At 40.4% G+C, this 27,066-nt stretch overlaps 1 protein-coding gene and 1 pseudogene across 1 annotated transcript; one reads left to right on the top strand and one right to left on the bottom strand.

Moving 5' to 3' along the window:
* The first annotated feature begins 1,183 nt into the window (after positions 1-1,183).
* On the top strand, positions 1,184-6,719 carry LOC115511940 (skin secretory protein xP2-like). The gene is made up of 2 exons (XM_030312485.1): positions 1,184-1,400; positions 1,703-6,719. The coding sequence occupies exons 1-2, from the start codon at positions 1,334-1,336 to the stop codon at positions 2,305-2,307; spliced, it is 672 nt and encodes a 223-aa protein (XP_030168345.1). The 5' UTR covers positions 1,184-1,333; the 3' UTR covers positions 2,308-6,719.
* Positions 6,720-13,234: 6,515 nt separating this feature from the next.
* LOC115512945 lies at positions 13,235-24,085 on the bottom strand (annotated as a pseudogene).
* Between the last annotated feature and the right edge of the window lie 2,981 nt (positions 24,086-27,066).

Raw genomic sequence — 27,066 nt, 5'->3', positions numbered from 1 at the left:
GGCAGGAAGGGGTGGCTCTTTCTGGACCCCAGAGCCAACTCAAGCCCTTTAGACTCAGGCCTTTTAGAGTGTGTTATATGACACGGTCACCTTTTTCTCACCCTTCCCTGGACAAGTGTATGCATAAGCCTCATGCGATAGCAGGTATGGGTGTTTCTATAGGCCGCTCCCTTGATGGTGTGCCTAGAAGTAGATGCCAGAATGACCACACAGTGCAGATGGGGAGACTTGGGAGGCCCTGAGCAGGCCAGGATTTGTGCAGGGTCACACTTATGGTCAAGGGTAGGAGTCTGGCCTCAACTCAGCTCTATGTCCTCAACTCTGGGGCACTGGCTGCACCCAGGACTCCTGGGAGCTCTGGGTGAGGTGTGTTGGTGTCACTATATGGACAGGGCATGGAGTGGAGTGGAGCCCGTCTCAACTGAGGCCTGAGAGACTGGCTGTTGCATAAGAAAGAAGCCTGGCAAGGAGCCACCAGGCTCACTTCCTTGACCTCACTTCCTTGACAACAGAGCACAACAGAATTCAGAACTCAGGTAACCAGGCACCCACATTCTGGAGACAGAGTCCTGCTGGGCTTATTTGTTTGGAAACCTGCACATAGGCAACATGCTCTCCTGCTGTGTGCCCATGTCACCAAGCTTTCGGCTCAGGAGAGCCAAAAGTGACACTGCTTCACGATCCTGGAGACAGTGTGCTATGTCTCACACTGGGCACCTCTGGATTCTAGCTTGGAAAGAACCAAAGGTAACATAGAGAGTCCCATATCTGGCCAGTGAAGCCCGATACCTCTCTTACTGACCTGTGTGGCCCCACTTCCCCACCCCCCCATGTGTATGTGTCTATGTGTGGAAGGAAGGGTCATGTGGAGAGCCTGCTGGGCAGGTGCAGTCTGATGAGCATTCAGAGGCCTGGTGGGAGGTCATGCTCACAACCCAGGTAAAGGCTGGTGGAGAGGGACTGGGTGTTCTGGGGCTTTCCTGTTGTCCCCAAAGTTCATCCTGAGCACTGAAGTTGTATGTCATTGTGTCATGGGTGCAGGGTTGTCCACAGGTCAGTGTCCAATCTAGAAGCATCAGTGGGAGAAGGCAGAAGGACCCTGAGGATGTTTGGGCATGGCTGTGATACATCTGGGATGGCTCCTATTCAATGTCTTTACAGAAGACTACATATGTGATCAGGAAGCGGCTGGCAGACCCATGCTTTGTCTACCTTGTTGAGATGCCCATGTGTCCAACCACCCAGGAGGGCCACCCTGGACACAGAAAGTGACCAGTGGGAAGTCTCCAGAAAAGGGAGTGGAGATTGCTTGGAGTGGTCACAGTCCAGAACAATGTACAGGACAATGGTCCGCCAGTCACTGGTCCAGGAGCTACAGCCTGCGGAGGTAGAGCCAGAGGGTGAGAAGGCTGAGGATGGGTGATGTGGGTGTATGGGGCCAGCCAGTAATTGTTCACCAAGGGAGGAGCCCCCAGGTCATGGTGGGGGACAGGAGCAAACTCTGGCCTCAGAGTACCCAGCTGTGGTTTGCAGAAGGGAACAGGTCCTGGTGTGTGTTCCTGGCTGTGGCTTCTCTGGGAGGCTCAGAGGTGTGTTCTCTCTATGCCAAGGAACCTGGAGAGGCAGGCATGGGGGTTATCTTTCTCATCTCACAGCTGAGGACTTAGACTTGCTCAAAATATCACTCTGTATTATTCTGAAGAGTCAGGTGCAGGAGCAGAAGCCACTGTGTCTCCAGGCCACATGATCGCTGGCATCAGCCGCTCTGCAGGGAAGGTGCTGTCTGGAGGGACTCCTGCAGGAGTCCAGGAGCCAGAAGATGACTTGGCACCTGTGCAGGGACAGCCAGCACCTGTACAGAGTGAACCAGCTCCTGCTCCAATTCTTGCCTCTGCTCCTGCCTCAGCTTCTGACACTATTCCTGCTTCTATTCCAGCTCCTTCTCCTGACACTCTTCCTGCTTCTGCCTCTGTGACTTCCACTGTTCCTACTCCTGCCCCTGCCACTGCCTCTGCCCCTGTTTCTATTCCTACCCCTACCATTGTTCTGCCCCTGCCCCTGGCCCTGTTCTTGCTCCTGTCCCCAGCCCTCCCACAGTTCCTGACCCTGGCCTTACTCCTGCCCCTGTTGGTGCCACTGCCCCTGCCCTTGGTCCTGTTCTTGCCTTGTATCTGCCCCTTCTCCTGCCCCTGTCCCTATTCTTGCTCCTGCTCTGCCCCTGCCCCTCTCACTGTCACTGCCCGCACCAGGATCCCAGAGACATTGAGAGCCCCCAAAGCCCGATGGGGACACCTAGTTGTAGGATGACCCTTAATTCAATCACCCAACCCCAACACCCCAGCAGAATGATTCTTTCTCTCCCTATTTGTGCTTTCTTCCTGCTATAGTTCAACTATTATTTTATAATTTTGTGTTTTGTATAGTATTTATTATTAACTTTTTAAGAAATGTGTATATGATTGAAATTGTATGATTCCTGGGCTTTGAGTACACTCACAATGCTCTGCAAACACGCCACAGAATATTTTTGCAGAATATCTCCGTCCCCAAGGGACACCATGTACCTGAAGCCCTCACTCCCCATTTGTCCCCTCACCCAGCCTCTGGGAACCATGAATCTGCTTTCTCCCTGCTGTTAACCTACTATGGATGTTTCCTATAACTGGAACCTTGCAATAGATGCTTTTGTGTCTGCCCAAATTTTCTAAGATGGGACAGATTAATTTTTGTATTTTGTGTTTATTTGAAATAGAATTTTTCTCATTTGATACTGAAATTCACAATGGATTAAAAATTGGATGTGAAAAAATAAGACCACTTTGGTAAGAAAGGGCACGGTCTTGGGGTTGAGACCCCTGTTCCTCCTGTGACACCACAGCCTGACTCCCGACAAGACATGGATGTTCATCCTGTGGCCAAAACAGAAAGAGGCAAATGCAGGAAGCTGGACACTGACACCACAAAGGGGGAAAAGTGTTCCTCACGACCTAAGTCCAGAGAAAGGTTTCCACGCCTCTGTTCCCAAAATACTCCAAAGCCAATGTATTCCTTGGATGAAGAGCAAACACATGGAAGTCCAAGGGGAGGCAACCTCCATGGGGAGCAGTTGTCAGAGATGTGCAATTACCTGGAAGGAATTCAGGCAAATGAAACCCTATGGGGGCAGTGCTGATCACCTGGCGGCTTATGGTCTGGGGAGCAGCAGGCCAGTTGATAGCATAAGGAAACCAAACCCCAGGAGATCCACAGTCAGAAGTCCTCACCTGAAGGGGAGCAGCTGTTCAATAGCAGGAGAGTCCATGGAGCCCAGCTGGTCTGTTACTGGGAGAGACAACAGAGCTCAGATGGTCCAGTACCGGGAGAACCTATAGAGCCCAGGGTCTTCCTTCCCCAGCCACCATGTCTGGTCCCAGGCAGATGGGTCAGCTCAGCTCCCTTGAGTTCAGAGGGGCCTCATGGCAGGAGGGTGGGGTGCTCCGGAGGCAGGACCTGATTTCCAGAATGCTGAGATGCAGGCCTGAGGTTAGGACAATCAAATGTCAAAGGGACTGCGATTCTCACCTAGCTTGTCTTACTAGTGACCCCAGGCTGTGCTACTAGCCTCAGTATCCACAACTGTGACTGGGGGACATAACTGGGCCATCTTCATGGGTTGTTTGTTGGATTCTCTGAGAGATGAGGTGGAATCATTCCCTGGTGCCTACAAGATATAAAGAGACACCTGGCAGTTTGCCACATGATCCTCTAGGGCAGGGCACTCCTGGAAGACCCTGCTCAGGCCTCTTCCTGGTGCCCATTTCCTGGGAATGTAAGGGTGCTTTAGCCCTGTTTACTTAATCTTAGATGCTTTTATCTGTGGCTTCCTATTCCTGTGTCTTTGTTCTATGCTGGGGGTGCTTTCACCCTCTTTACCTCTTCTGGATGCTTTCATCCTGTGGCTTCCTATTCCTCTATTTCCATGCTCAGGGAAGTTTTGCTCTGCTTACCTAATCATGGATGATTTCATCCTTAGCCTTGTTAACCCATTGGTACAAGCTCAGGGATTCCTATACTCAATTCCCACAATCCCACCTTTTTTTTCTTTGGTTTTTTTTTTCTAGTTTTTTGTTCACAGACGGTCATGACAAGCTCCTGGTCCTTCTTTTGTTTTTGGGTGGCTGGCGGGTGACTCTGCAAAGTTATAAAAAGAGACACGGTATAAGTATTCTGCTTCTCAGAGTTATCCAGAATTTGATATGTGTGCTGGCTCTAAGTGAGAAAAGATTTAAGTCATGCCACACTGCCCAGGAATCAGGCCATTCATTTCTAATTTGGTCATCTGTAATATTGTAGCTGTTGGCTCAATATCACATCCAAATTTCCTATATTGTTAGAGACATAGAAAAACAAAACACTGCAAAGGTGTGTCTGGAAAGCATCCCAGGCTTGGGAATGACTATAAGGAATGGCAGTTATGCAAATATGCTGGTAGTTAGGGTCACGGGGCAGTTTAGAGTGGAGGAAGAAGGCTTCCTGTCTTTTTCCAATAAATTCCACTGCAGCACAAAAGCTTCAAGGCAGGCCAAAACTTGTATAGGAATAGAAATTTGGTTTATTATTCTTTGGTACTGTTGACCATAAATGTATTGAGGACATGGACTGTTTGGTGCAGGCTGATTCCAGTGACAGTGGCAGAGGTGATAATGCTTACTGCTGCTAAGGCGCCCATGATTAACAGGCCAACAAATCACTTTTGCCTTACAGCTGAATACCAGTGTTGAACAATCTTGGAAAGTGAGCCTCTTCCTGATGGATGCATATAGGGCTCAGAGCTATTAACAGAAACCCAGGCTGAGACACACTAAGTACTAACAAAGAGGAGAGATTTAATTGGTGGATGTTATATTTATTTACTCAGGACATAAACCAGTCCATGATGGTAGAAATGTTATACTTATTTCTATTTGTTGGGTTTGTAAAGTGGAGGCAATAAAGAGAATGTAGGGAGAAGGAATGCAAATAGTGGCCCATGCAAACTGGTCAGGGAGTCCCATGTTTTGTTAATATGTGTATTTATATAAATTTCATCATGGCTAACACTATGAGTCAAGAAGGGAAGGCCTAGGTCTCAAAGATTAACAACCATTTTACATTTTCCTTTATGAGTAGAAATATAGGGCCAGACCAACCTCTGTCTTATTATTCTTACTAGATTGGTCGAAGGATATGGTCTTATTCGAATATTTTGTTTCAAGGTGGCCTCTGGGACCCCAGTCAATTAAAGTCCAAGTGACCTAGTGAATATTATGCTCAGTCTCTCCGTACCAGTTTGTCTAAGGAATATTATTCCAGCGGTGGTATGAATACTTGAGGCTAGAGCAACCTAGAACATTAGGAGTGTGAGATAAGTTTGTTTTTGAGGTATATCAAAATTTGTGGCTGAGAAAAATTTTAAATTGTCTGGCCTTGTAGAGGTGTTGAGCTGTACATGTAAATGCCAGTTGATTTTTCATTTGAGATAAGCACATAAGTTACTAAGTTTAGTAACACACCTAAGGAGGTTCTGAACTCATCTTCAGTTTTCTGGTGTGGAATTAAAGTGTCTGACTTTGAAAAGTGACTAAGGACATCACTTCCATTTTCAGGAAACCCACTCCTTGCAGGAAATGGTAATGGTAAATTTGGCAAAAAATTTTCCCCCAAAGATATGTTTTAGTTTGCCCAGAATGAATGGACACCCCCATCTGTGGAGCCAGACTGATGGACTGTAGGGGCAGATGTTCTCATAAAGGCAGACTTGGGTTGAAATGAATGATACACACATTGGGAGTCACAAGGATAGTCTCATCCTGTCTGATTGGGATGATCTGAAAAGTCAACTTATTCCAGCTGCTCCATGTCACGTGGGTTCTCCAGTTCAAGTGGAGATGCTTGATTTGGTTAAACAGAAGAAGATTTAGTCATCAGGAAATAAATACCTGTGGCTGGCAGAGGAGAGATATCTGGATCAGAACTGGGAATGGTCCTGGGTGTATGTCTGAAGTGATAACCCTCCTTTAGATCTCTGGTCCTTTAGCCAGTTTTGAGAGATCCACACTCTCTAGGTGGTGTCAAGGTATATGTCAGAGTACCCCACACTTGCCCCAGGTTCATGCGCAAAGGAGGAGAGACTGACCTTTAGGCTTCCAGGTGAGCTGACCACCAGGTTCTTCTCCCTCTGTGATTCCACTGTGCCGGTGGTGATGTGGGCAAAGGTCATTCCCAAGCAGGAATATGAGGAGAGTGGGTATAGAGGAGTGTGTCCCGTCCACACAAGTAACCACAACAGCTCAGGGCTCATCCCCACTAATGAACTTATCTCTGTTGGCAGGCCCTGGGATATACTATCTAAGCTGAAGACACTAAGAGAGGCCACCTTGCTTTAAGGTTGAGCAAGCCCAAAATTAATGCCAAATGTCCCAGTAAAGCATATGCTTACCTACTTCCTGTGCTGTAAGCTAAAATTCTCCAATATCCTCAACACACAGAACACACTTTTCCTGAAACATTCCCACTCCCAACCAGACTTTTGGTCTTTATAAAGTCTCATCATTCCATCTTAGAAATAGTCAGTAGACAAAATATTTTTAGTTGCATTGTACATTCACTGTTGCCTGCAGGAAAGAATGCCAGGATGATGATGTGTCTTTCTACACAGTAGTCCTATAACTTTCTTCTGGTTTGGGAACATTAATGGGGCTTCACTTTGGTTGATTGTAATGTGTCAGTGTAGCTTTATCTATTGTAAATAATGTTCTACTCTGGTAGAGTATGTTGATTCTGGACGAGGCCATGCATGTGTGGAAGCATAAAGTATAATGAAATTCTCTATACCTTATTCTCATTTTTCTTTGAATAAAAATCACTGTTGGCACATAGTCTTTAAAAATGTAAGATTTATTTCACCATGACAACGAAGAGTGGTCTCCATCTACAACCCTTGCTACCTAAGCAGGTACCAGGCCATAAATAACAGACTCAGCATTTCCTGTTTTTCAAATTTAAAAAAAGTCAAACTTCTAAAACACTAAAATAAAATAATATAATTTAAATCAAGAGGTGGTTCTTTTTTTTAAAAATTTTTTAACGTTTATTTATTTTTGAGACAGAGACAGAGCATGAATGGGGGAGGGTCAGAGAGAGGGAGACACAGAATCTGAAACAGGCTCCAGGCTCTGAGCTGTCAGCACAGAGCCCGATGCGGGGCTCAAACTGACGGACCGCGAGATCATGACCTGAGCTGAAGTCGGCCCCCCAACCGACTGAGCCACCCAGGTGCCCCAAGAGGTTGTTCTTTGAAAAAACAATCATAAATGAAAAACTACAGCCAGTCTCAAAACATTTACTTGAGAAGACTCAAATAAATAAAATCAGAAATAAACTAAACTGACAGAAGAAACACAGAAATGAGAAAATTTATAAAATAATATAGAAAGACATTACATGGTAACAACTCAACAAACCAGAAGGAACAGACAAATTCCTGGAGATAGACAGTTTGAACATGCTATTATAATGAAATTGAATCAGTAACCAAAACACACGCACACAAATCAAATCAAATCCACAATCTAATGGCTTCACAGGTGAATTCTATCAAATATTTAAAGACGCATTAACAACCATTCTCAAAGTAACCAAAACGAAATAGAAGATAAAGAAAAACTTTCAAATCGATTATAAAGGCAACTACTACGCAGATATCAAAAACCAAAGACACTAAAATATAAAATAATAAAAACTACAGGCCAATGACTCTGATGAATATAGATGCAGAAATTCCTCAACAAATTTACCAAACAATATTCAATATTAAATTTTAGAAATCATTACCCATCCTCCACTGTGATTTTTTGTAGTGATGCATGGGTGGTTGAAAATTCACAATTAAAACTACTTGATAAATGCCATCAAAATAATGCAGGGTAAAACCCATAGGATCCTCCCTGTAGATGCAGAGAAAGCATTTGACAAACTACAACATTCATTCATTATAAGGCTCAGAAAGCGGTTTTTGAAAGAACATATCTCAATATTAAAGGTTCAAATATGGGGAAAACATGCTAAAATCATATTCAATAGTGAAAAAAATGAAAACATTTCCTGTAAGATCAGGAGGGAAACACAAATACCCACTTTCACCACCTTTGTTCAAGATAGTACTGAACGTGGTAAACACAGCAATAACAGAAGACAAAGATAGACAAGTATTTCAAATTGGTAAGGAGAATGAAAAATTACAATTGGCAAAGTACATGACATTTTACTTTTTTTATTTTTGTCAATATATGAAGTTTATTGTCAAATTGGTTACCATACAACACCCAGTGCTCATCCCAAAAGGTGCCCTCCTCAATACCCATTGCCCACCCTCCCCTCACTCCCACCCCCCATCAACCCTCAGTTTCTTCTCAGGTTTTAAGAGTCTCTTATGCTTTGGCTCTCTCCCACTCTACCTCTTTCTTTTTTTTTCCTTCCCCTCCCCCATGGGTTTCTGTTAAGTTTCTCAGGATCCACATTAGAGTGAAACCATATGGTATCTGTCTTTCTCTGTATGGCTTATTTCACTTAGCATAACACTCTCCAGTTCCATCCATGTTGCTACAAAGGGCCATATTTTGTTCTTTCTCATTGCCCTGTAGTACTCCATTGTGTATATAAACCACAATTTCTTTATCCATTCATCAGTTGATGGACATTTAGGCTCTTCCCATAATTTGGCTATTGTTGAGAGTGCTGCTATAAACATTGGGGTACAAGTGCCCCTATGCATCAGTACTCCTGTATCCCTCAGGTAAATTCCTAGCAGTGCTATTGCTGGGTCATAGGGTAGGTCTACTTTTCATTTTTTTTATATATATATATATGAAATTTATTGACAAATTGGTTTCCATACAACACCCAGTGCTCATCCCAAAAGGTGCCCTCCTCAATACCCATCACCCACCCTCCCCTCCCTCCCACCCCCCATCAACCCTCAGTTTGTTCTCAGTTTTTAACAGTCTCTTATGCTTTGGCTCTCTCCCACTCTAACGTCTTTTTTTTTTTTCCTTCCCCTCCCCCATGGGTTCCTGTTGAGTTTCTCAGGATCCACATAAGAGTGAAACCATATGGTATCTGTCTTTCTCTGTATGGCTTATTTCACTTAGCATTACACTCTCCAGTTCCATCCACGTTGCTAAAAAAGGCCATATTTCATTTTTTCTCATTGCTACGTAGTATTCCATTGTGTATATAAACCACAATTTCTTTATCCATTCATCAGTTGATGGACATTTAGGCTCTTTCCATAATTTGGCTATTGTTGAGAGTGCTGCTATGAACATTGGGGTACAAGTGCCCCTATGCATCAGTACTCCTGTATCCCTCAGGTAAATTCCTAGCAGTGCTATTGCTGGGTCATAGGGTAGGTCTACTTTTCATTTTTTGAGGAACCTCTACACTGTTTTCCAGAGTGGCTGCACCAATTTTCATTCCCACCAACAGTGCAAGAGGGTTCCCGTTTCTCCACATCCTCGCCAGCATCTATAGTCTCCTGATTTGTTCATTTTGGCCACTCTGACTGGGGTGCGGTGATATCTGAGTGTGGTTTTGATTTGTATTTCCCTGATGAGGAGTGACGTTGAGCATCTTTTCATGGGCCTGTTGGCCATCTGGATATCTTCTTTAGAGAAGTGTCTATTCATGTTTTCTGCCCACTACTTCACTGGATTGTTTTTCGGGTGTGGAGTTTGGTGAGCTCTTTATAGATTTTGGATACTAGCCCTTTGTCCGATATGTCATTTTCAAACATCTTTTCCCATTCCGTTGGTTGTATTTTAGTTTTGTTGGTTGTTTCCTTTGCTGTGCAGAAGCTTTTTATCTTCATAAGGTCCCAGTAGTTCATTTTTGCTTTTAATTCCTTTGCCTTTGGGGATGTGTCAAGTAAGAAATTGCTACGACTGAGGTCAGAGAGGTCTTTTCCTGCTTTCTCCTCTAGGGTTTTGATGGTTTCCTGTCTCACATTCAGGTCCTTTATGCATTTTGAGTTTATTTTTGTGAATGGTGTGAGAAAGTGGTCTAGTTTCAACCTTCTGCATGTTGCTGTCCAGTTCTCCCAGCACCATTTGTTAAAGAGACGGTCTTTTTTCCATTGGATGTTCTGTCCTGCTTTGTCAAAGATTAGTTGGTCATACGTTTGTGGGTCTAGTTCTGGGGTATCTATTCTATTCCATAGGTCTATGTGTCTGTTTTTGTGCCAATACCATGCTGTCTTGATGATGACAGCTTTGCAGTAGAGGCTAAAGTCTGGGATTGTGATGCCTCCTGCTTTGGTCTTCTTCAAAATTACTTTGGCTATTTGGGGCCTTTTGTGGTTCCATATGAATTTTAGGATTGCTTGTTCTAGTTTCGAGAAGAATGCTGGTGCAATTTTGATTGGGATTGCACTGAATGTGTAGATAGCTTTCGGTAGTATTGACATTTTGACAATATTTATTCTTCCAATCCATGAGAATGGAATGTTTTTCCTCTTCTTTATATCTTCTTCAATATCCTTCAGAAGCTTTCTATAGTTTTCAGCATACAGATCTTTTACATCTTTGGTTAGATTTATTCCTAGGTATTTTATGCTTCTTGGTGCAATTGTGAAAGGGATAAGTTTCTTTATTTGTCTTTCTGTTGCTTCATTGTTAGTATATAAGAATGCAACTGATTTCTGTACATTGATTTTGTATCCTGCAACTTTGCTGAATTCATGTATCAGTTCTGGCAGACTTCTGGTGGAGTCTATCGGATTTTCCATGTATAATATCATGTCATCTGCAAAAAGTGAAAGCTTAACTTCATCTTTGCCAATTTCGATGCCTTTGATTTCCTTTTGTTGTCTGATTGCTGATGCTAGAACTTCCAACACTATGTTAAACAACAGTGGTGAGAGTGGACACCCCTGTCGTGTTCCTGATCTCAGGAAAAAAGCTCTCAGTTTTTCCCCCATTGAAGATGATGTTAGCTGTGGGCTTTTCATAAATGGCTTTTATGATCTTTAAGTGTGTTCCTTCCATCCCGACTTTCTCAAGGGTTTTTATTAAGAAATGGTGCTGGATTTTGTCAAAGGCCTTTTCTGCATCGATTGACAGGATCATATGGTTCTTCTCTTTTCTTTTATTAGTGTGATGTATCACATTGATTGACTTGCGAATGTTGAACCAGCCCTGCATCCCAGGAATGAATCCCACTAGATCATGGTGAATAATTCTTTTTATACGCTGTTGAATTCGATTTGCTAGTATCTTATTGAGAATTTTTGCATCCATATTCATCAGGAATATTGGCCTGTAGTTCTCTTGTTTTACTGGGTCTCTGTCTGGTTTAGGAATCAAAGTAACACTGGCTTCATAGAATGAGTCTGGAAGTTTTCCTTCCCTATTTCTTGGAATAGCTTGAGAAGGATAGGTATTATCTCTGCTTTAAACCTCTGGTAGAACTCCTCTGGGAAGCCAACTGGTCCTGGACTCTTATTTGTTGGTACATTTTTGATGACTGTTTAAATTTCTTCGCTGGTTATGGGTCTGTTCAAGCTTTCTATTTCCTCCTGATTGAGTTTTGGAAGAGTGTGGGTGTTTAGGAATTAGGACATGACATTTTATATGCAAACCTTATTGAATCCACTAAACATATTAGAACTGAAAATTAATTCAGTAAAGTAAAATTAACTACTAATATGCAGGTATCTGTTGCATTTCATGCATTCATTATGATGTAGCAGAAAGAAAAAAATGTCATTTACAATTGCATGAGAAAGAAATTATAAATGAAGGTTTCTCTCATCTGAGACATCCAAATCCAAGAGGCACAAAGAAGTGTCATCAAAATTACAAAAGCAGGCAAACATCAAGGTATATTATAGTACAATTTGCAAAGTATAGACATAATGAAAACCTTGTAAAAGCAGCAAGAGAAAAGAAGTCTGCATCTTACAAGGGAAGATGAATGAGGTTGGCACAAGACCTCTCCATAAAAACTGGGCTGACCAGAAGTAGTGGCATAATACATTCAACATGCTGAATGGGAAAAAATATGCAGCCAAGTATACTTTATCCATTAAGGCTGTTGATCATAATATCAGGAGAGATAATGACTTACCCAGACCAAAAAAAAAAAAAAAAAAAAAAAAAGAAAGTGTTGATGACCATTAAACCAAGCCTGTAGGAAATATTAAAGGGGGACTCAAGAAGAAAGACCCAATGAAATGAAGACTAGATTGAAACAGAGAAAGTCTCCAGAAGCAATGACAAAATAATAAAATGCACTAAATTCATATCTATCAATAATCAATCTGAATGTAAAATGATTACATGCTCCAATCAAAAGTCACAGAGTGTCAGAATGGAAAAGAAAAACAACACTCATCAATATGTTGCCTATAAGAAACTGCTTTTATACCTAAAGACCCCTGTAGATTGAAAGTAAGGGGCTGGGGAGCATTTATCACGCAAATGGAAGTCAAGACAAAGCCAGAGTAGCAATATTTCTATCAAAGAAACAAGATTTTAAGCAAAAGACTGTAACTAACAAGAGATGAAGAACATCACTATATCATAGTAAAGAGGTCTGACAAGATCTAACAATTGTAAATACTTATGTCCCAACTTGATACAAACAAAATCCACAAAACAATTGCTAATGAACATAAAGGAACCCTTTGATAATAATACAATACGAGTCTTTAACACCCCAATTACAACAATGGACAGATGATTTAAGGAGAAAGTCAACAACGTGACAATGGCTTTGAAAGAGACACAGGACCAGATGGATTTAACAGATACATTCAGAACATTCCATCCTATAACATCATAATACACATTCTTTTCAAGTGCTTATGGGACATTCTCCAGATTAGATCACATACGTAGTCAGAAACTACCTCAATAAGTACAAAATATTGCGATTGTACCATGCATATTTTCCAACCACAGCAGTATATAACTTGAAGTCAACCACAAATAAAACATTGGGAAGACCACAAATACATGAAGGCTAAACAACATCCTACTAAAGAATGGCTGAGCCAACCAGGAAATTAAAAAAAAGAAGAAGAAATACATGGAAACAAATGATAATGAATACATGACAGTCCACATTTGGGATGGAGCAAATAATCATAACAGTGAAGTGTTTTGAAATATAGGCTTACCTGAAGAAGTAGGAAAAGGGTCAAATACACAACCATAATTTACGCCTCATAGAGCTAGAAAAAGCACGACAAATTCGTCTGAAAACTAGCAGAAAAAATGGAAATAATAAAAATTATACTAAAATAAATGATATAGAAAAAAGAAAAATAATCAGTAGAACAGATCAATGAAACAGGAGGTGTTTCTTTGAAAAGTTAGTAAAATTCATAAACCCTCATCCAGACTTCTAAAACTAAAAGAGAAAGGAACCAAATATGTAGAATCACGAATGAGCAAGAAGAGATTACCATGAACAACACAGAAATGCAACAAATTGTAAAAGGATATTATGAAAAATTGATGCCAACCAGTTGGGCAATCTGAAATTATTGGATAATTCCTAGAAACACACAAATTACTAAAGCTGAAACGGGAAGAAATAGAAAGCTTGAATACACTTATAACCAACAAAGAAACTGAATTCATAATCAACCCCACGCCCCAAGCAAACCAGTCCTCAGCCAGATGGTTTTCCAGGGGAATTCCACCAAACATTAAAAGAAGTGTTAATGCCCATTCTTCTCAAGCAGCTCCCCCCCCAAAAAAAATATAAATGAAGGAAATTTCCAAAATCATTCTACAAGGCAATCTTTACCTTTCAATGCAAGAATACAAAACCAGAAAATACTCCACTAAAAAAGATAATACAGGGAGTAACCCTAATGAAAATGGATGCAAGAATTCTCAAAAAGACCCTAGCAAGTGACATCCAACAGTACATTTAAGTAATCATTCAAGTGGGATTTATTCCTGGACTGAAATGGTGGTTCAATATTCACAAATTTCAACGTGATGTACAATATGAATTAAAAATGGATAAGAACTATATGGTCCTCTAAAACTACGTAGAAAAAAATGTATACAAACTGCTGTGTCATTTCTTGAGAAAAGTCATCAGTAAAGTAGGAGTATGGGTAATATACTTCCACAGTATAAAGATCATGTATGAAAGACTCACAACTAACTTGATCGTCAATGGGAAGGAAAAAACTGAGAGCTTTTCCTCCACAGTCAGAAATAAGACAGTGATGTCCACTCTCACCATTGGAATTTAACATAGTAATGGAAGTCTTAGCCTCAGTAATCAGACAGAAAAAGGAAATAAAAGACATCTAAATGGGCAAAAATTCAAACTTTCGCTACTTGCAGATGACATGATACTGTGTGTATTAAAACTGGAAGATGGTAGGAAGGGCAAAGAGGAGGAGTTTGCTACATTGATTGGCAGGAGGGAGCCTGGGCTTTGGAGGGGCAGCCTGCTGAGCAAGACAGAGCTCTTGAAGTCTAGCTTGCAAAAGAGAAGGAGCCAGATTGCATGAGTTCTGACAGCCAGTGGGACTTAACTTCTGGAATGTTAAAAGTCAACATCTCTGCTCTCAGAGAGCAAGGAGGGCCAGAGGATGTCAGGATGGAGAGTTGTTAAGGCCCAGAAGGACAGAACTCTGGGGGAACAAAGGTGCTGGAAAGCTCCATTCCCCCTTCTATCCCCCATCTGAAATTCCAAAGGGAAACAGTTCCCATCACTGAACTTGCTTGCACCACACAAACACCCAACACTAGACTTCTGTGGATCCATCCTTCTGAAAGGACTGCCCTCTCCCAGAGCTACCCAGCCCCTTCCACAGGGCACCAGCTATGGGAAAGTTAGCTAAGCCTGCCCCTCCTGTGCCTGTGCAACTTACTTATCCATCCAGGCTAATATGGCCTGGGCCAGATTCCATAGATGCAGCACCACAAGCCTGGCAGTGTGCAAGCAGCCCAGACAGAGGCCACACCACTCCACCTTGAGTCCTTCCCTTGGGACAAGGGAAGATAAAGTACACAACAGCCTGACTGTGGCCCCAGCAGTGGGCTGGTGGCAGATATCGGGTCTGACTGTGGCCCTGCCCACCAACACAAGATTCTCTGGACAACAGGAAAATGCCCTGTACTTTGGAGCTACCACAAGGACTACCCAAAATTACAAAATGGGAGAATTCTCCTCAAAAGAAATTCCAGGAATTAGTGACAGGTAACAAATTGATCAAAACCGATTTAAGCAATACAACACAACAAGAGTTTAGAATAGTAGTCATAAAATTAATCACTGGGCTTGAAAAAAGCATAGAGCACAACAGAGAATCTATAGCTACAGATATCAAAGGACTAAAAAATAGTCATGAGGAGTTACAAAATGCTATAAATGAGGTGCAAAATAAAATGGAGATGGCCATAGCACGGACTGTAGAGGCAGAGGAGAGAATACATGAAATAGAACGTAGAATTATGGAAAATGGAAGCTGAGAAAAAGATAAAAAAAAAATCCAGGATCAAGAGGGGAGAATTAGTGAAATAAGTGATGCAATCAAATGGAACAATATCCATATCAAAGAAATTCCAGAAGAAGAGAGAGAAAAAGGGGCTGAAGGTGTACTTGAACAAATCATAGCTGAGATACTACCTGGAAATGAGAAAGAATGAAATAGGGCCTTTTATAACAACGTGGATGTAACTGGAAAGTGTTATGCTAAGTGAAATAAGTCATACAGAGAAAGACAGATACCTTATGTTTTCACTCTTATGTGGATCCTGAGAAACTTAATACAAGACCATGGGGGAGGGGAAGGGGAAAATGTTAGATGTTTTTACCAGGTAGCATTCCCTTGTGTGTGTGTGTGTGTATCTCACATCTTTATCCATTTATCAGTTGATGGACATTTGAGCTATTTCCATAATTTGGCTATAGTTTATAGAACTGCTATAGACATTGGGGGTGCATGGTCCAATTCAAATCAGCACTTTGTATCCTTTGGGTAAGTACCTAGTGGTGCAATTGCTGCATCATAGAAGAGTTCTATTTTTAACTTTTTGAGGTAGCTCCATACTATTTTCCAGAGTGACTACCCCAGTTTACATTCCCACCAAAAGTGCGAAGGAGTTCCCCTTTCTCTGCATCCTCAACAACAGCTGTGGTTTCCTGAGTTGTTCATTTCCGCCACACAGCTAATATCATCCTCAATGGGGAAAAACTAAGAGCATTCTCCCTAAGATCTTAACATGGCAGGGATGTCCATTCTCACCATTGTTGTTCAATATTGTACTGGAGGTCTTAGCCTCCGAATCAGACAACAAAAAGAAATCAAAAAGATGCAAATCAGCAAGGAAGAAGTCAAACTCTGTCTCTTCACAGATGACATGATACTCTATAGGGAAAACTCAAAAAAATCCACTGAAAATTGGCTAGAGCTGATACATAAATTCAGCAAAGTCACAGGACATCAAATCAATGTATAGCAATTGGTTGAATTTCTATACATCAATAATGAAGCATCAGAAATTGAAATCAAGGAATAAATCCCATTTACAATTGCACCAAAAAAAAAAAACCATAAGATACCTGGGAATAAACCTAACTAAAGAGGTAAAAGTTCTGTATTATGAAAATTATAGAAACCTTATGAAAGAAATTGAAGAAGACACAAAGAAATAGAAAAACATTCCATGCTCATGGATTGATAGAACTAATATTGGTAAAATATCTATGTTACCCTAAACAATCTACACATTCAATGCAGTCCCTGGAGTTTGGTTTTTGGGAGATTTTTTTGTTTAATGATTCAATTTTATTACAAATTATGGGTCTGTTCAAATGTTCTATATTTTTCCTGATTCAGTTTGGAAGATTATATGTTTCTCACAATGTATACGTTTATTCCGTAGTGTTCAATTTGTTTGCATATAATTTTAATATAATCTTATAATTATTTCCATTTGTGTGTTCTTGGTTCTTATTTCTCCCCATTCATTATGGTTTCACTTAGTTGTCTTCTCTTTTTTTGAGAAGTCTAGCACAATTTCTGAGTTTTATCTATTTTCCAATTGCCTCATCATTTTTGAAAATCTTTTTAAAGAATCTGCTCTTCAATTCATTAATAGTTCTTTTTTTTCTTAGTTTATATTCCTAGATGGTGGATTTTTTTTTAATATTGCAACCAGAAAGTTCTGGGACTGTCATTGATGACCTTGTTTATGATTAGGTGGCAAGTGGTGCAAATAGACTTTTGTTCAATTTTCTTATATAGTAAATCTTATGTTTTGTAAACATTTCAAGTTTTCAAATTATTGTTTTGCAGAAAATTTGAGATAAAGCTACAGATATACTCTGTTTCCACACATGCATAGCCTCCTCCATATACCCATCCTCTACTGGAGTAGTACAATTTGTTACAATTGCTTAGCATACTTTGGCACATCATAATCCCCCAAATTCCAGAGTTTACATTATTGTGCCCTTCTGGTGTTGCACATTGTGTGGGTTTGGAGAAATGGATAGTTATTTCTAGGCACCATTTTGGAATCATACACAGTGTCCCTGTTGTCATAAAAGTCCCCTGTATTCCAAATATTCAACACTGTTTCTTCTTGTAAAGGTGGGCAATCATTGATCTTTTCATTTCTCTGCAATTTTGATATTTACAGAATGTCTTAGAGTACAAGTCATGCATATTCAGCCTCCTTGGTTGTTTATAGGATAAAGTCACCACTGAAGTAACACATGGTGTATGATACAGAAACATAAATGCAGTTATGACAAGGATAAGGTTTAAAGTTAATTATAACAAAGTTGTTATAGTTGTAAGGGCATACTATGAAAAAGTATATGCCAAAAACTGGGCAATGTGGAAGAAAAGAACAAATTCCTAGACACTTACCAACTTGCAAACTGAAAGAGTAAAGATTGAAAATTTAAATAGACCCACAACCAGCAAGGAAATTGAATCAGTATCAAAAAATTCTCAACAAATAAAAGTCCTGGGCCCGATCAACTCCCAGGGGAATACTGCCATATATTTAAAGAAGAGTGCATCCTATCTTTCTCAAACTGTTCCATAAAAATAGACACAGAACAAAAACTTCAAATTCATTCTATAAAGCCAATATGACCTTGATTCCAAAGGCAGGCAAAGACCCCATTAAAAAGGAGAATTACAGGCCAATACCCCTGATAAACATGTATGGAAAAATTCTCAACAAGATACTAGAAAATTGAATTCAAGTGTACATTAAAAGAATTATTCATCATGATCAGGGATTTATTCCTGGACTGAAGGGCTGGTTCAATATTTGCAGAGCATTCAATGTGACAGAACCACATTAATAAAAGAAAAAAAAAATGATATGATCTTGTCAATAGATGCACAAAAAGCATTTGACAAAGTACAGCATCCTTCTCTGATTAAAAAAAAAAAACTCAACAAAGTTGGAGTAGATGAAACATACCTCAACATTACAAAGACAATGAATGAAAGACCGTCAGCTAATTTCACCTTCATTGAGGAAAAGCCAAGAGCCTTTCTCCTGTGGTCAGGAACAAGATAAGGATGCCCACACTCACCATTACTAATTAATAAGTAGTAGAAGTCTTAACCTCAGCCATCAGGCAACAAAAAGAAATAAAAGGAGCATACAAATTGACAAGGAAAACTCAAAATTTCATTATGTGTAAATTACATGCTACTCTATATTCAAAACACAAAAGATCTCCACCAAAAAATTTCTAGAACTAATCCACAAATTCAGCAAAGTTGCAAGATATAAAATCAATGTGCAGAAATTTGTTGCAATTCTATACAACATAACAAAACAACAGAAAAATAAATCTAGGAATCAACCCCATTTACAATTGCACCAGAAAACATATGATTCTTAGGAATAAACCTAACTAAAGAGCTTTATACTCTGAACAATACTACCCAAACCAACCTGAAAACGACTACCCAAATCAACCTACACATTTCATGCTACCCTTAACAAAATACCACCAGCATTCTATGCAGAGTTACATCACACAATCCTACTTTGTATGGAACCACAAAAGACCCTGAATGGCGAAAGAAATCCTGAAAAATAAAACTGGAGGCATTACAATTCTGGATTTCAAGCTATATTCCAAAGCTGAAGTCACGAAAACAGTATGGTACTGGAACAAATAAAGATTGATTACTGAAACTGAATACAATACTCAGATATGGACCCTCAACTATATAGTAAGCTCATCGTCAAGAAGGCAGGAAAGATTATCCAATGGAAGAAAAAATAGTCTTGGGTGCCTTGGTGACTCAGTCGTTTATGAATCTAACACTGGCTCAGGTCATGATCTCACCTTTCGTGAGTTCCATCCCCAAATCAGGGTCTCAGAGCCCACCTCAGAGCCCAGAGCCTGCTTCAGATTCTGTCTCTATGTCTCTGTGCCCCTCCCCCAACTTGTGCACTGTCTCTCTCTCTCTGAAAAATAAAGATTAAAAAAATCTCTTCAGCAAATGTTTTTGAGAAAACTTTACAGCGAAATGCAGCAAAATGAAACTGGATCACTTTCTTACACCATGCACAAAAATAAATTCAAAATGAATGAAAGAACAAAATTTGAGACACGAAACCATCAAAATCCTAGAGGAGAACACATGCAACAATGTCTTTGAACTCAGCTACAGCAACTTCTTACTAGACACGTCACTGGAGCCAAGAAAAATAAAAACAAAAATGAACTATTGGGACTTCATCAAGATAAAAAGCTTCTGCACAACAAAGGAAACAATCAGCAAAACTAGAGGGAGAGGACGGTGGGTGATGGGTATTGAGGAGGGCACCTTTTGGGATGAGCACTGGGTGTTGTATGGAAACCAATTTGACAAAAAATTTCATATATTAAAAAAAATTTACACTTCTGCTAAAAAAAATAAAAGTAAATTGAATGGGACAAGATATTTGCAAATAACACATCTGATAAAGAGTTTGTATCCAAAATCTATAAAGAACTTATCAGACACCCCCAGAAATTAAAAACAAACAAAAAAATAAAAGCACAACAATCCATTGAATAAATGGGTAGTAGACATGGATAAACACTTTTCCAAAGAAGACATCCAGAGAGCTAATGCTCACATGAAAAGAAGCTCAACATCATTCATCATCAAGGAAATACAAATTGAAACCACAATGAGGTATCATGTCACACCTGAAAAAAAAATGTCTTAAATTAACAACTCAGGAAAAAACAGATGTTGTCAAGGTGGGAGAGAAAGGGGAATATTTTTGCACTGTTGGTGGGAAGGGAAACTGATGCAGCACTCTGATAAACAGTATTCAGTTTCCTTAGAAAATTAAAAATAGAACTACCCTGGTGGCCCATCAATTGCACTACTAGCGATTTATTCAAATGATACCAAAAAGCTGTTATGATGGGGCATATGCTCACCAATGTTTATAGCAGTGCCATTAACAATACCCAAATTATGGAAAGAGTCCAAATCCATCAAATGGTTAATGGATAAAGAAAAGGTGATTTGTGTGTGTGTGTGAGAGAGAGAGAGAGCGAGAAAGAGAGAGAGAGCAGTGTGAAATACTGCTCAGTGATGAAAAGGAGTGAAATCTTACCATTTGCAACAATGTGGATGGAACTACAGGGTATTATGATACGCAAAATATGTCAGGCAGAGAATGACAAATACATGATTTCCCTCATATGTGGAATTTTAGAAACTCAACACATGAACATAGGGAAAGGGAAAAAAATAAGAGAAAAACAGAGGGGGAGGCAAACCATAAAAGACAAACACAGAGAACAAACTGAGAGTTGCTGGAGGGGAGCTGTGTGAAGGATGGGGCAGCAGGGTGATGGGCATTAAGGAGGACACTTGTTGGGATGAGCATTGGGTATTGCATGTAAGTGGTTATTCACTGGGTTATGCATTTGAAACCAATATTATAGTGTATGTTAATGAACTTAAATTTAAATAATAAATTTTAAAAGTTTAAAGATTAATCTAAGTCGGTGAAAGATATAATAGCTAGAATCTTGAGAAGCAATATTGCAACCAAGCACATTAAAGACTGGAGTATTATGAGGAACTCACTTTTCACTACAGATGTAGGAAGATCAAAATGAGAAGAAAAAAGTTGGTTCACTAGAGTATATAAAAATAAGAAAATAAAATTAAAGAAATGATTAATAAATTTCTAAATTCAAAATTAGACAATAATGTTACAAATCAGAAATTCATTGTAACAAACATGTATTAAAATTACTCACGTAAAATATTCACCAAACTGGATAACACAAAAGAAAAGGAAATATCTAAAGGATAAAAAAAAAATACTAATTCAAAGGTATACATGCACCCTGATGTTTATAGCAGCATATCTAACAATAGCCAAACTATGGAAAGAGCCCGTGTCCATCATTTGATGAATGGATAAAAAAGAAGTGACATATATGTATGCAATGGAATATTATTCAGCCATCAAAAACATTTTAATCTCAATAACATGGATGGAGCTAGAGAGGATAATGCTAAGTGAAATAAGTCAGTCAGAGAAAGACAAATACCATATGACTTCACTCATATGTGGAATTCAAGAAACAAAACAAAGGGGGAAAAAAGAGAGAGAGAGGCAAACCAACAGACTCGTAAGTATAAAGAACACACTGATGGTTCCCAGGGGGGAGATGGGTGGATGCTGTGTTTAAAGGTTGATGAGGATTAAAAAGTGCACTTGTCTTGATGAGCAGGGCGTTATGTATGGAAGTGTTGAATCACTATTTTGTGCCTCTGAAACTAATATTACACTGTATGTTAACTAACAGGAATTTAAATTAAAAAAAATAAAAAAAGAAAAGCAAAAAAGCAAAAAAAAAGCAAAAAAAAAAAAAAAGTAAAAGCACTGAGGAAAAGGGGGGAGAGGTTTAAAAGCAATGAAAGATAAAATAGAGAAAAACTACAAAGGTGAGGGTAAAATCTCTGCAGCCTTAATAGAAGCCAGAACACAGAGAAGTAAGTATAAAGAGGGCAGAGAGAAATTGTTGCTAAGTAAAATTGGATACATAGCTAAGTGTCTTGAATAAGAGTAAATTTAAGTTTAAAAATACTGCATTACCAATAGATAATACTAACATTGTACTAATTCACAATAATTTGGAGTGTAATTTTCTTGTACAAGAGACAATATTCCTAAAGGGAGTTTGAGAATTAAAGTGAAAGAGAAAGGAATTGTAAATGCATAGGAATATCTAATCTTCCTGAATACTAAACTAAACAAACTGGAGGGTCCTTCACATCACAGGTTTCAAAAATATTTAGATAAATTAAGATATTTTTTGTTTTATTTATTTTTATTTTTTAAGTTTATTTATTTATTTTAACTTTTTAGTGTTTATTTATTTTTGAGAGAGAGAGAGCGAGCTCAATCAGGAGAGAAGGGGAGGGAGGCGGAGGGAGACACAGAATCCAAAGCAAGCCCTGTGCTGTCAGCAGAGAGCCTGCTGTGGGGCTTGAACTCATAGAACATGAGATCATGACCTGAGCAGAAATCAAGAATCAGACGCTAACACGCACTGAGCCACCCAGAACTCCTGATATTATTTTTATAAATATTTATTCATTTTGGGGAGAGCACGAGTTGGGAAGGGGAAGACAGAGGGACAGAATATCCAAACACTGCACCTTGCTAGCAGTCTGACAGAATCTGAGGCCAATATGGGGCTGTAACTCACAAAGTGTGAGATCATAACATGAGCTGAAGCCGATGCTCAACTGACTGAGCCAGCCAGGTATCCCCAAAATTTAACTTTAAATTACCTTTAAATTAAAACTACAGTTTAAATGTTACATAAACAAACAATCTGACATTTGATTAAAGGAAAAGAACCAATTTTCAGGTGAATTACTTCATGAATAAATAATTGTAAATTGACTGTCATTTTCCTACACTTTTGAAACACATTTTTTTCTTTTATCAGAACAAATTAACACCAATGCACTGATAGTGGCATAGACATTGGACACAAGCTTATGAAAATCCAGGATGACTCTATCTTATGTCCATAACAGAGTTGCGGAGGAGGAGATGATGTCGTCCACCCAGTACATGGCCACAAAGAAACTCACAAACAACAGGATGTTCTGGGTGACCCTTGTCTCTGGGGAGACTCTTGAGGAGAGGCTGGTGCTGTGAAGGTGCTGGCACTGCCTCTGATGCCTGGACAAGAGGGTCACCAGGTATGCACTTGAGAGCAGCCTGACTCCCATGAAGAAAAAATCCCTGGATAATGTCAAAATGAAAAACAGCACCTGATGATGGAGCTTATGTGGTAAAATGGACAGTATTTACTGACATGCAGTAGATTCCTCTGGGTCACGTTAGAAACAGAAGTATGGAAGATACAGTTACTATTGAGAGACAAACGGAACCCATTGGATGATAAAAGAATGAAAGATGTACTTTGTGAATTTCTGTTAAAGACTTTTAATCTTTATTTATTTTTGAGAGAGACAGAGACAGATCAAGAGCAGGGGAGGGGAAGAGAGAGAGGGAGACACAGAACCTGGAGCAGACTCCAGGCTCTGAGCTGTCAGCACAGAACCCGATGTGGAGCTTGAACTCATGGACCACAAGATCATGACCTGAGACGAAGACAGACACTTAGAGCCACCCAGGTGCCCCTGTGCATTTCTGTTTAAATCTGACCAACCAGGAGGTGCTGGCGATGATGATGATGGCCTAGAGGATGCTCAGGAGGCAGGTGGTGCTCAGAGAGAGACCAAGTGTCTATGCGGAATAAAGCCTTACACTTGAAAGTATTCCAAAAGTTTAATATTTCAATCAGATCCGTAGACATCATAAACAGTATAGTGAATTGTTTCGTTGTGTGGACAAGGGCAAAGTGAACAATCATAAGGTCAGTGGGTTTAGGCCTGTGATGCAGGAGTATGAAGGTATGGAAGAGAAGGAGGACTGGGTTGGCTGATTCTAATGCTTATTTGTAAAAGTTGGCATAGTTTAACAGTAATGTAAATGGAAAATATGTTTATCATAGGCACCAAGAAAAAACATATTTTGTGTATCTGAAAAACAAGACCTCACAACATTAATGTCATTTACATTGTTGTGAAACTCATCACCATATCACAGTTTTTATTTTACTCAAATGTATTTCATCCAATTTGTCAGAAAAGCTATGTTGTCTTAGAAATACATTCTCAACATTATTTTACATCCAATTTGAGTATGTGAGTATTTTATATATGTACATACATATCTGAAATCTGTATGTTACCTATCAATCTATATCCATCACCTATTTATCACCTAACTAGGGAAAGAGAGAGAAAGAGGGCAAAGACAGAGAGAGGGAGAGACAGATTTCATGCAACATATTCAACTTCATGTCAAGATAATGTGTCCATTTCTCACACTGCTATGGTACATGCATTTTTTTTTTACTTTCTGTTCTGCATTATCCTGTCTCATATTCAGTACCAAGAATACTAACAGTCATAAAAACAATGCACAAGTGTTTGTGTAGTTGCACTGTTGTATATTTTATGTTAATGGGAAATAATTTTCAATCAAACATTTGGGAAAAATAATGTCCAGGTGAGGTTTCCATTAGGAATTGTGACCCTTTCTTCTTCCTCCTTCCACAATTAGGAACAATCTTTTTTACATTGGGTTTATCCTAATAATTCAGAATGATCTCACTTTAAAATCAGATAATTAATCGTTCTTCTACAATTGACACATAAACTATTGTACTCACATTAGAGATATGAAGATTTGGATGGGGACATCCTAGGGGATGAAAGCACAAATAGGGAGAGGAAGAAGCATTCTGCTAGGGTGTTGGGCTTGGGTGATTGAACTAAGGGTCATCCTACAACTGGGTGTCCCCATGGGGCTGTGGGGGCTCACAATGTCTCTGGGATCCTGGTGGGGGCAGTGACAGGGAAAAGGTCAGGGGAAAAAGCAAGAACAGGGGCAGGAACAGGGACTGGGGCAGAGGCAGGAGCAGGAGCAGGGGCAAGGCAAGAACAGGACCAAGGGCAGGGCAGGGGCAGTGGCACCAAAGGGGCAGGAGCAAGGCCAGGGGCAGGAACTGTGGGAGGGCTGCGGGCAGGAGCAGGAACAGGGCTAGGGTCAGCCCTTGTTTCTGGAGACTCCCCATTGGTCACTTTCTCCCTGTGTCCAGAGTGGCCCTCCTGGGAGGTTGGACTCATGGGCACCTCAACAGGGTAGACGGAGCATGGGTCTGCCAGCCAATCCCTGATCTTATCTGTAGTCTTCTGCAAAGGCACTGAATAGCTGCTGTCCTAGAGGTATCACAGACCTTCCCAGACATCGTCACGGTCCTTCTGCCTTCTTCCACTGATGCTCCCAGATTGATAACTAACCTGTCTACAGCCCTGCACCCAGGACGCAGTGACATACAACTTCAGGTCTCAGGATGAACCTTGGGGACAAGAGGGAAGCCCCAGAACACCCTGTCCTTCTCAGCCAGCCTTGACCTGGGTTGTGAGCATGGCCATCCACAGGGCATCTGAACCTTTATCAGACTGCACCTCCTCAGGCGGGCCTGCCACACATGACCCTTGCTTCCACACATAGACACACACATGGGGAGGGGAAGTGGGACCGCCCAGGTCAGTAAAAGAGGTATCAGGCTTGACTGGCCAGATCTGGGACTCTCCCTGTTACCTTTGGGTCTTTCCAAGCTAGAATCCAGAGGCGCCCAGTGTGAGACATGACACACTGTCTCCAGGATCGGGAACCAGTGTCACTGTTGGCTCTCCTGAGCTGATAGCCTTGTGACATGGGCACACAGCAGGAAAGCATGTTGCTTATGTGCAGGTTTCCAAACAAATAAGCCCAGCAAGACGCTGTCTCCAGAATGTGGGTGCCTAGTTACCGGGTTGTGAATTCTGTTGTGCTCTGTTGTCAAGAAAGTGAGGTCACTGACTGGGGTCCCCTTACCAGGCTTCTTCCTCATGCAAGAACCATGCCCTCCGGCTGCAGAAGGGCTCCACTCCACCCCATACCCTGTCCATACAGTGACACCAACACACCTCACCAAAAGCCCCCAGGAGACCTGGGTGCAGCCAGTGCCTCAGAGTTGAGGACACAGGGCTGGGTTGAGGCCAGGCTCCTGCCCCTGACCATGAGGGTGACCCTGCACAAATCCGGGCCTTCTCAGGACCTCCCTAGTGCCCCACGTTGACCTCCGTGCTAGCATGAAGCATGCTTTTGTTTCTCCCTCTCTCTCTACCTCACACCCTCTCCCCATCTCAAGCTCTCCAAATAAATTAGGTAAATACACATGAAAATGAACAAAGAAATCAATAAACACATTAATAACTACATTGAGACAAAAATAGCCTTGATTATGTTTTTACTGAACACTTGGATGGGAATATACTGAGTCTTACTTTATTAATTGCTCACTGTATATGTATTGCACCAGCGACAATATTCAAGAAGCTCAGAAGGGTTAACTAAGTGTACGGATTTTGTTGCATACAGTGTAAACATATGTAATATAGGATTATGATAAGATATAACTTGATAGTTATGTTCTGAGAAAGTATTATAATTTTTTAAAATTGAATTCCTACTGATGCTCATTTTCTCCCTAGAACAAATGTGAATTGTTTTGTCTAAATTTGTCCCATCAGTGAGGAATATCAGAAATGGGATGACCTGGGATTTCCACCCAAGAAAGGAATATCTTTGTATTCTGAACATATTCCATTTATTCCTCTCCACACTGAAAATTTCACCATTAACTCCATTAGAAATCAGGACTTTTTCTTTTTTTTTCCTTTTTTTTCTGTTATCCCTGTTTTCACAGAGAAGAATATGGTGTGGGATAGGAATCATGTTTGAAAACAAAACATACTGTCTTAAATGGCCCACTTGCCCATGAGGACATACACTAGGCAAGACAGGATCAAGCTGGAACCACAGAATGTAGAGGTGCCTTCACTCTGAAAGTTGCCTGATGACCCATCACCATGGAGAT

Source organism: Lynx canadensis, chromosome B1 (assembly GCF_007474595.2).
Source record: "Lynx canadensis isolate LIC74 chromosome B1, mLynCan4.pri.v2, whole genome shotgun sequence".
In the NCBI taxonomy this organism is placed as follows: Eukaryota; Metazoa; Chordata; class Mammalia; order Carnivora; family Felidae; genus Lynx; species Lynx canadensis.
Note: the sequence above shows the minus strand (reverse complement) of the source record. Positions and strands in the feature narration are given on the sequence as shown.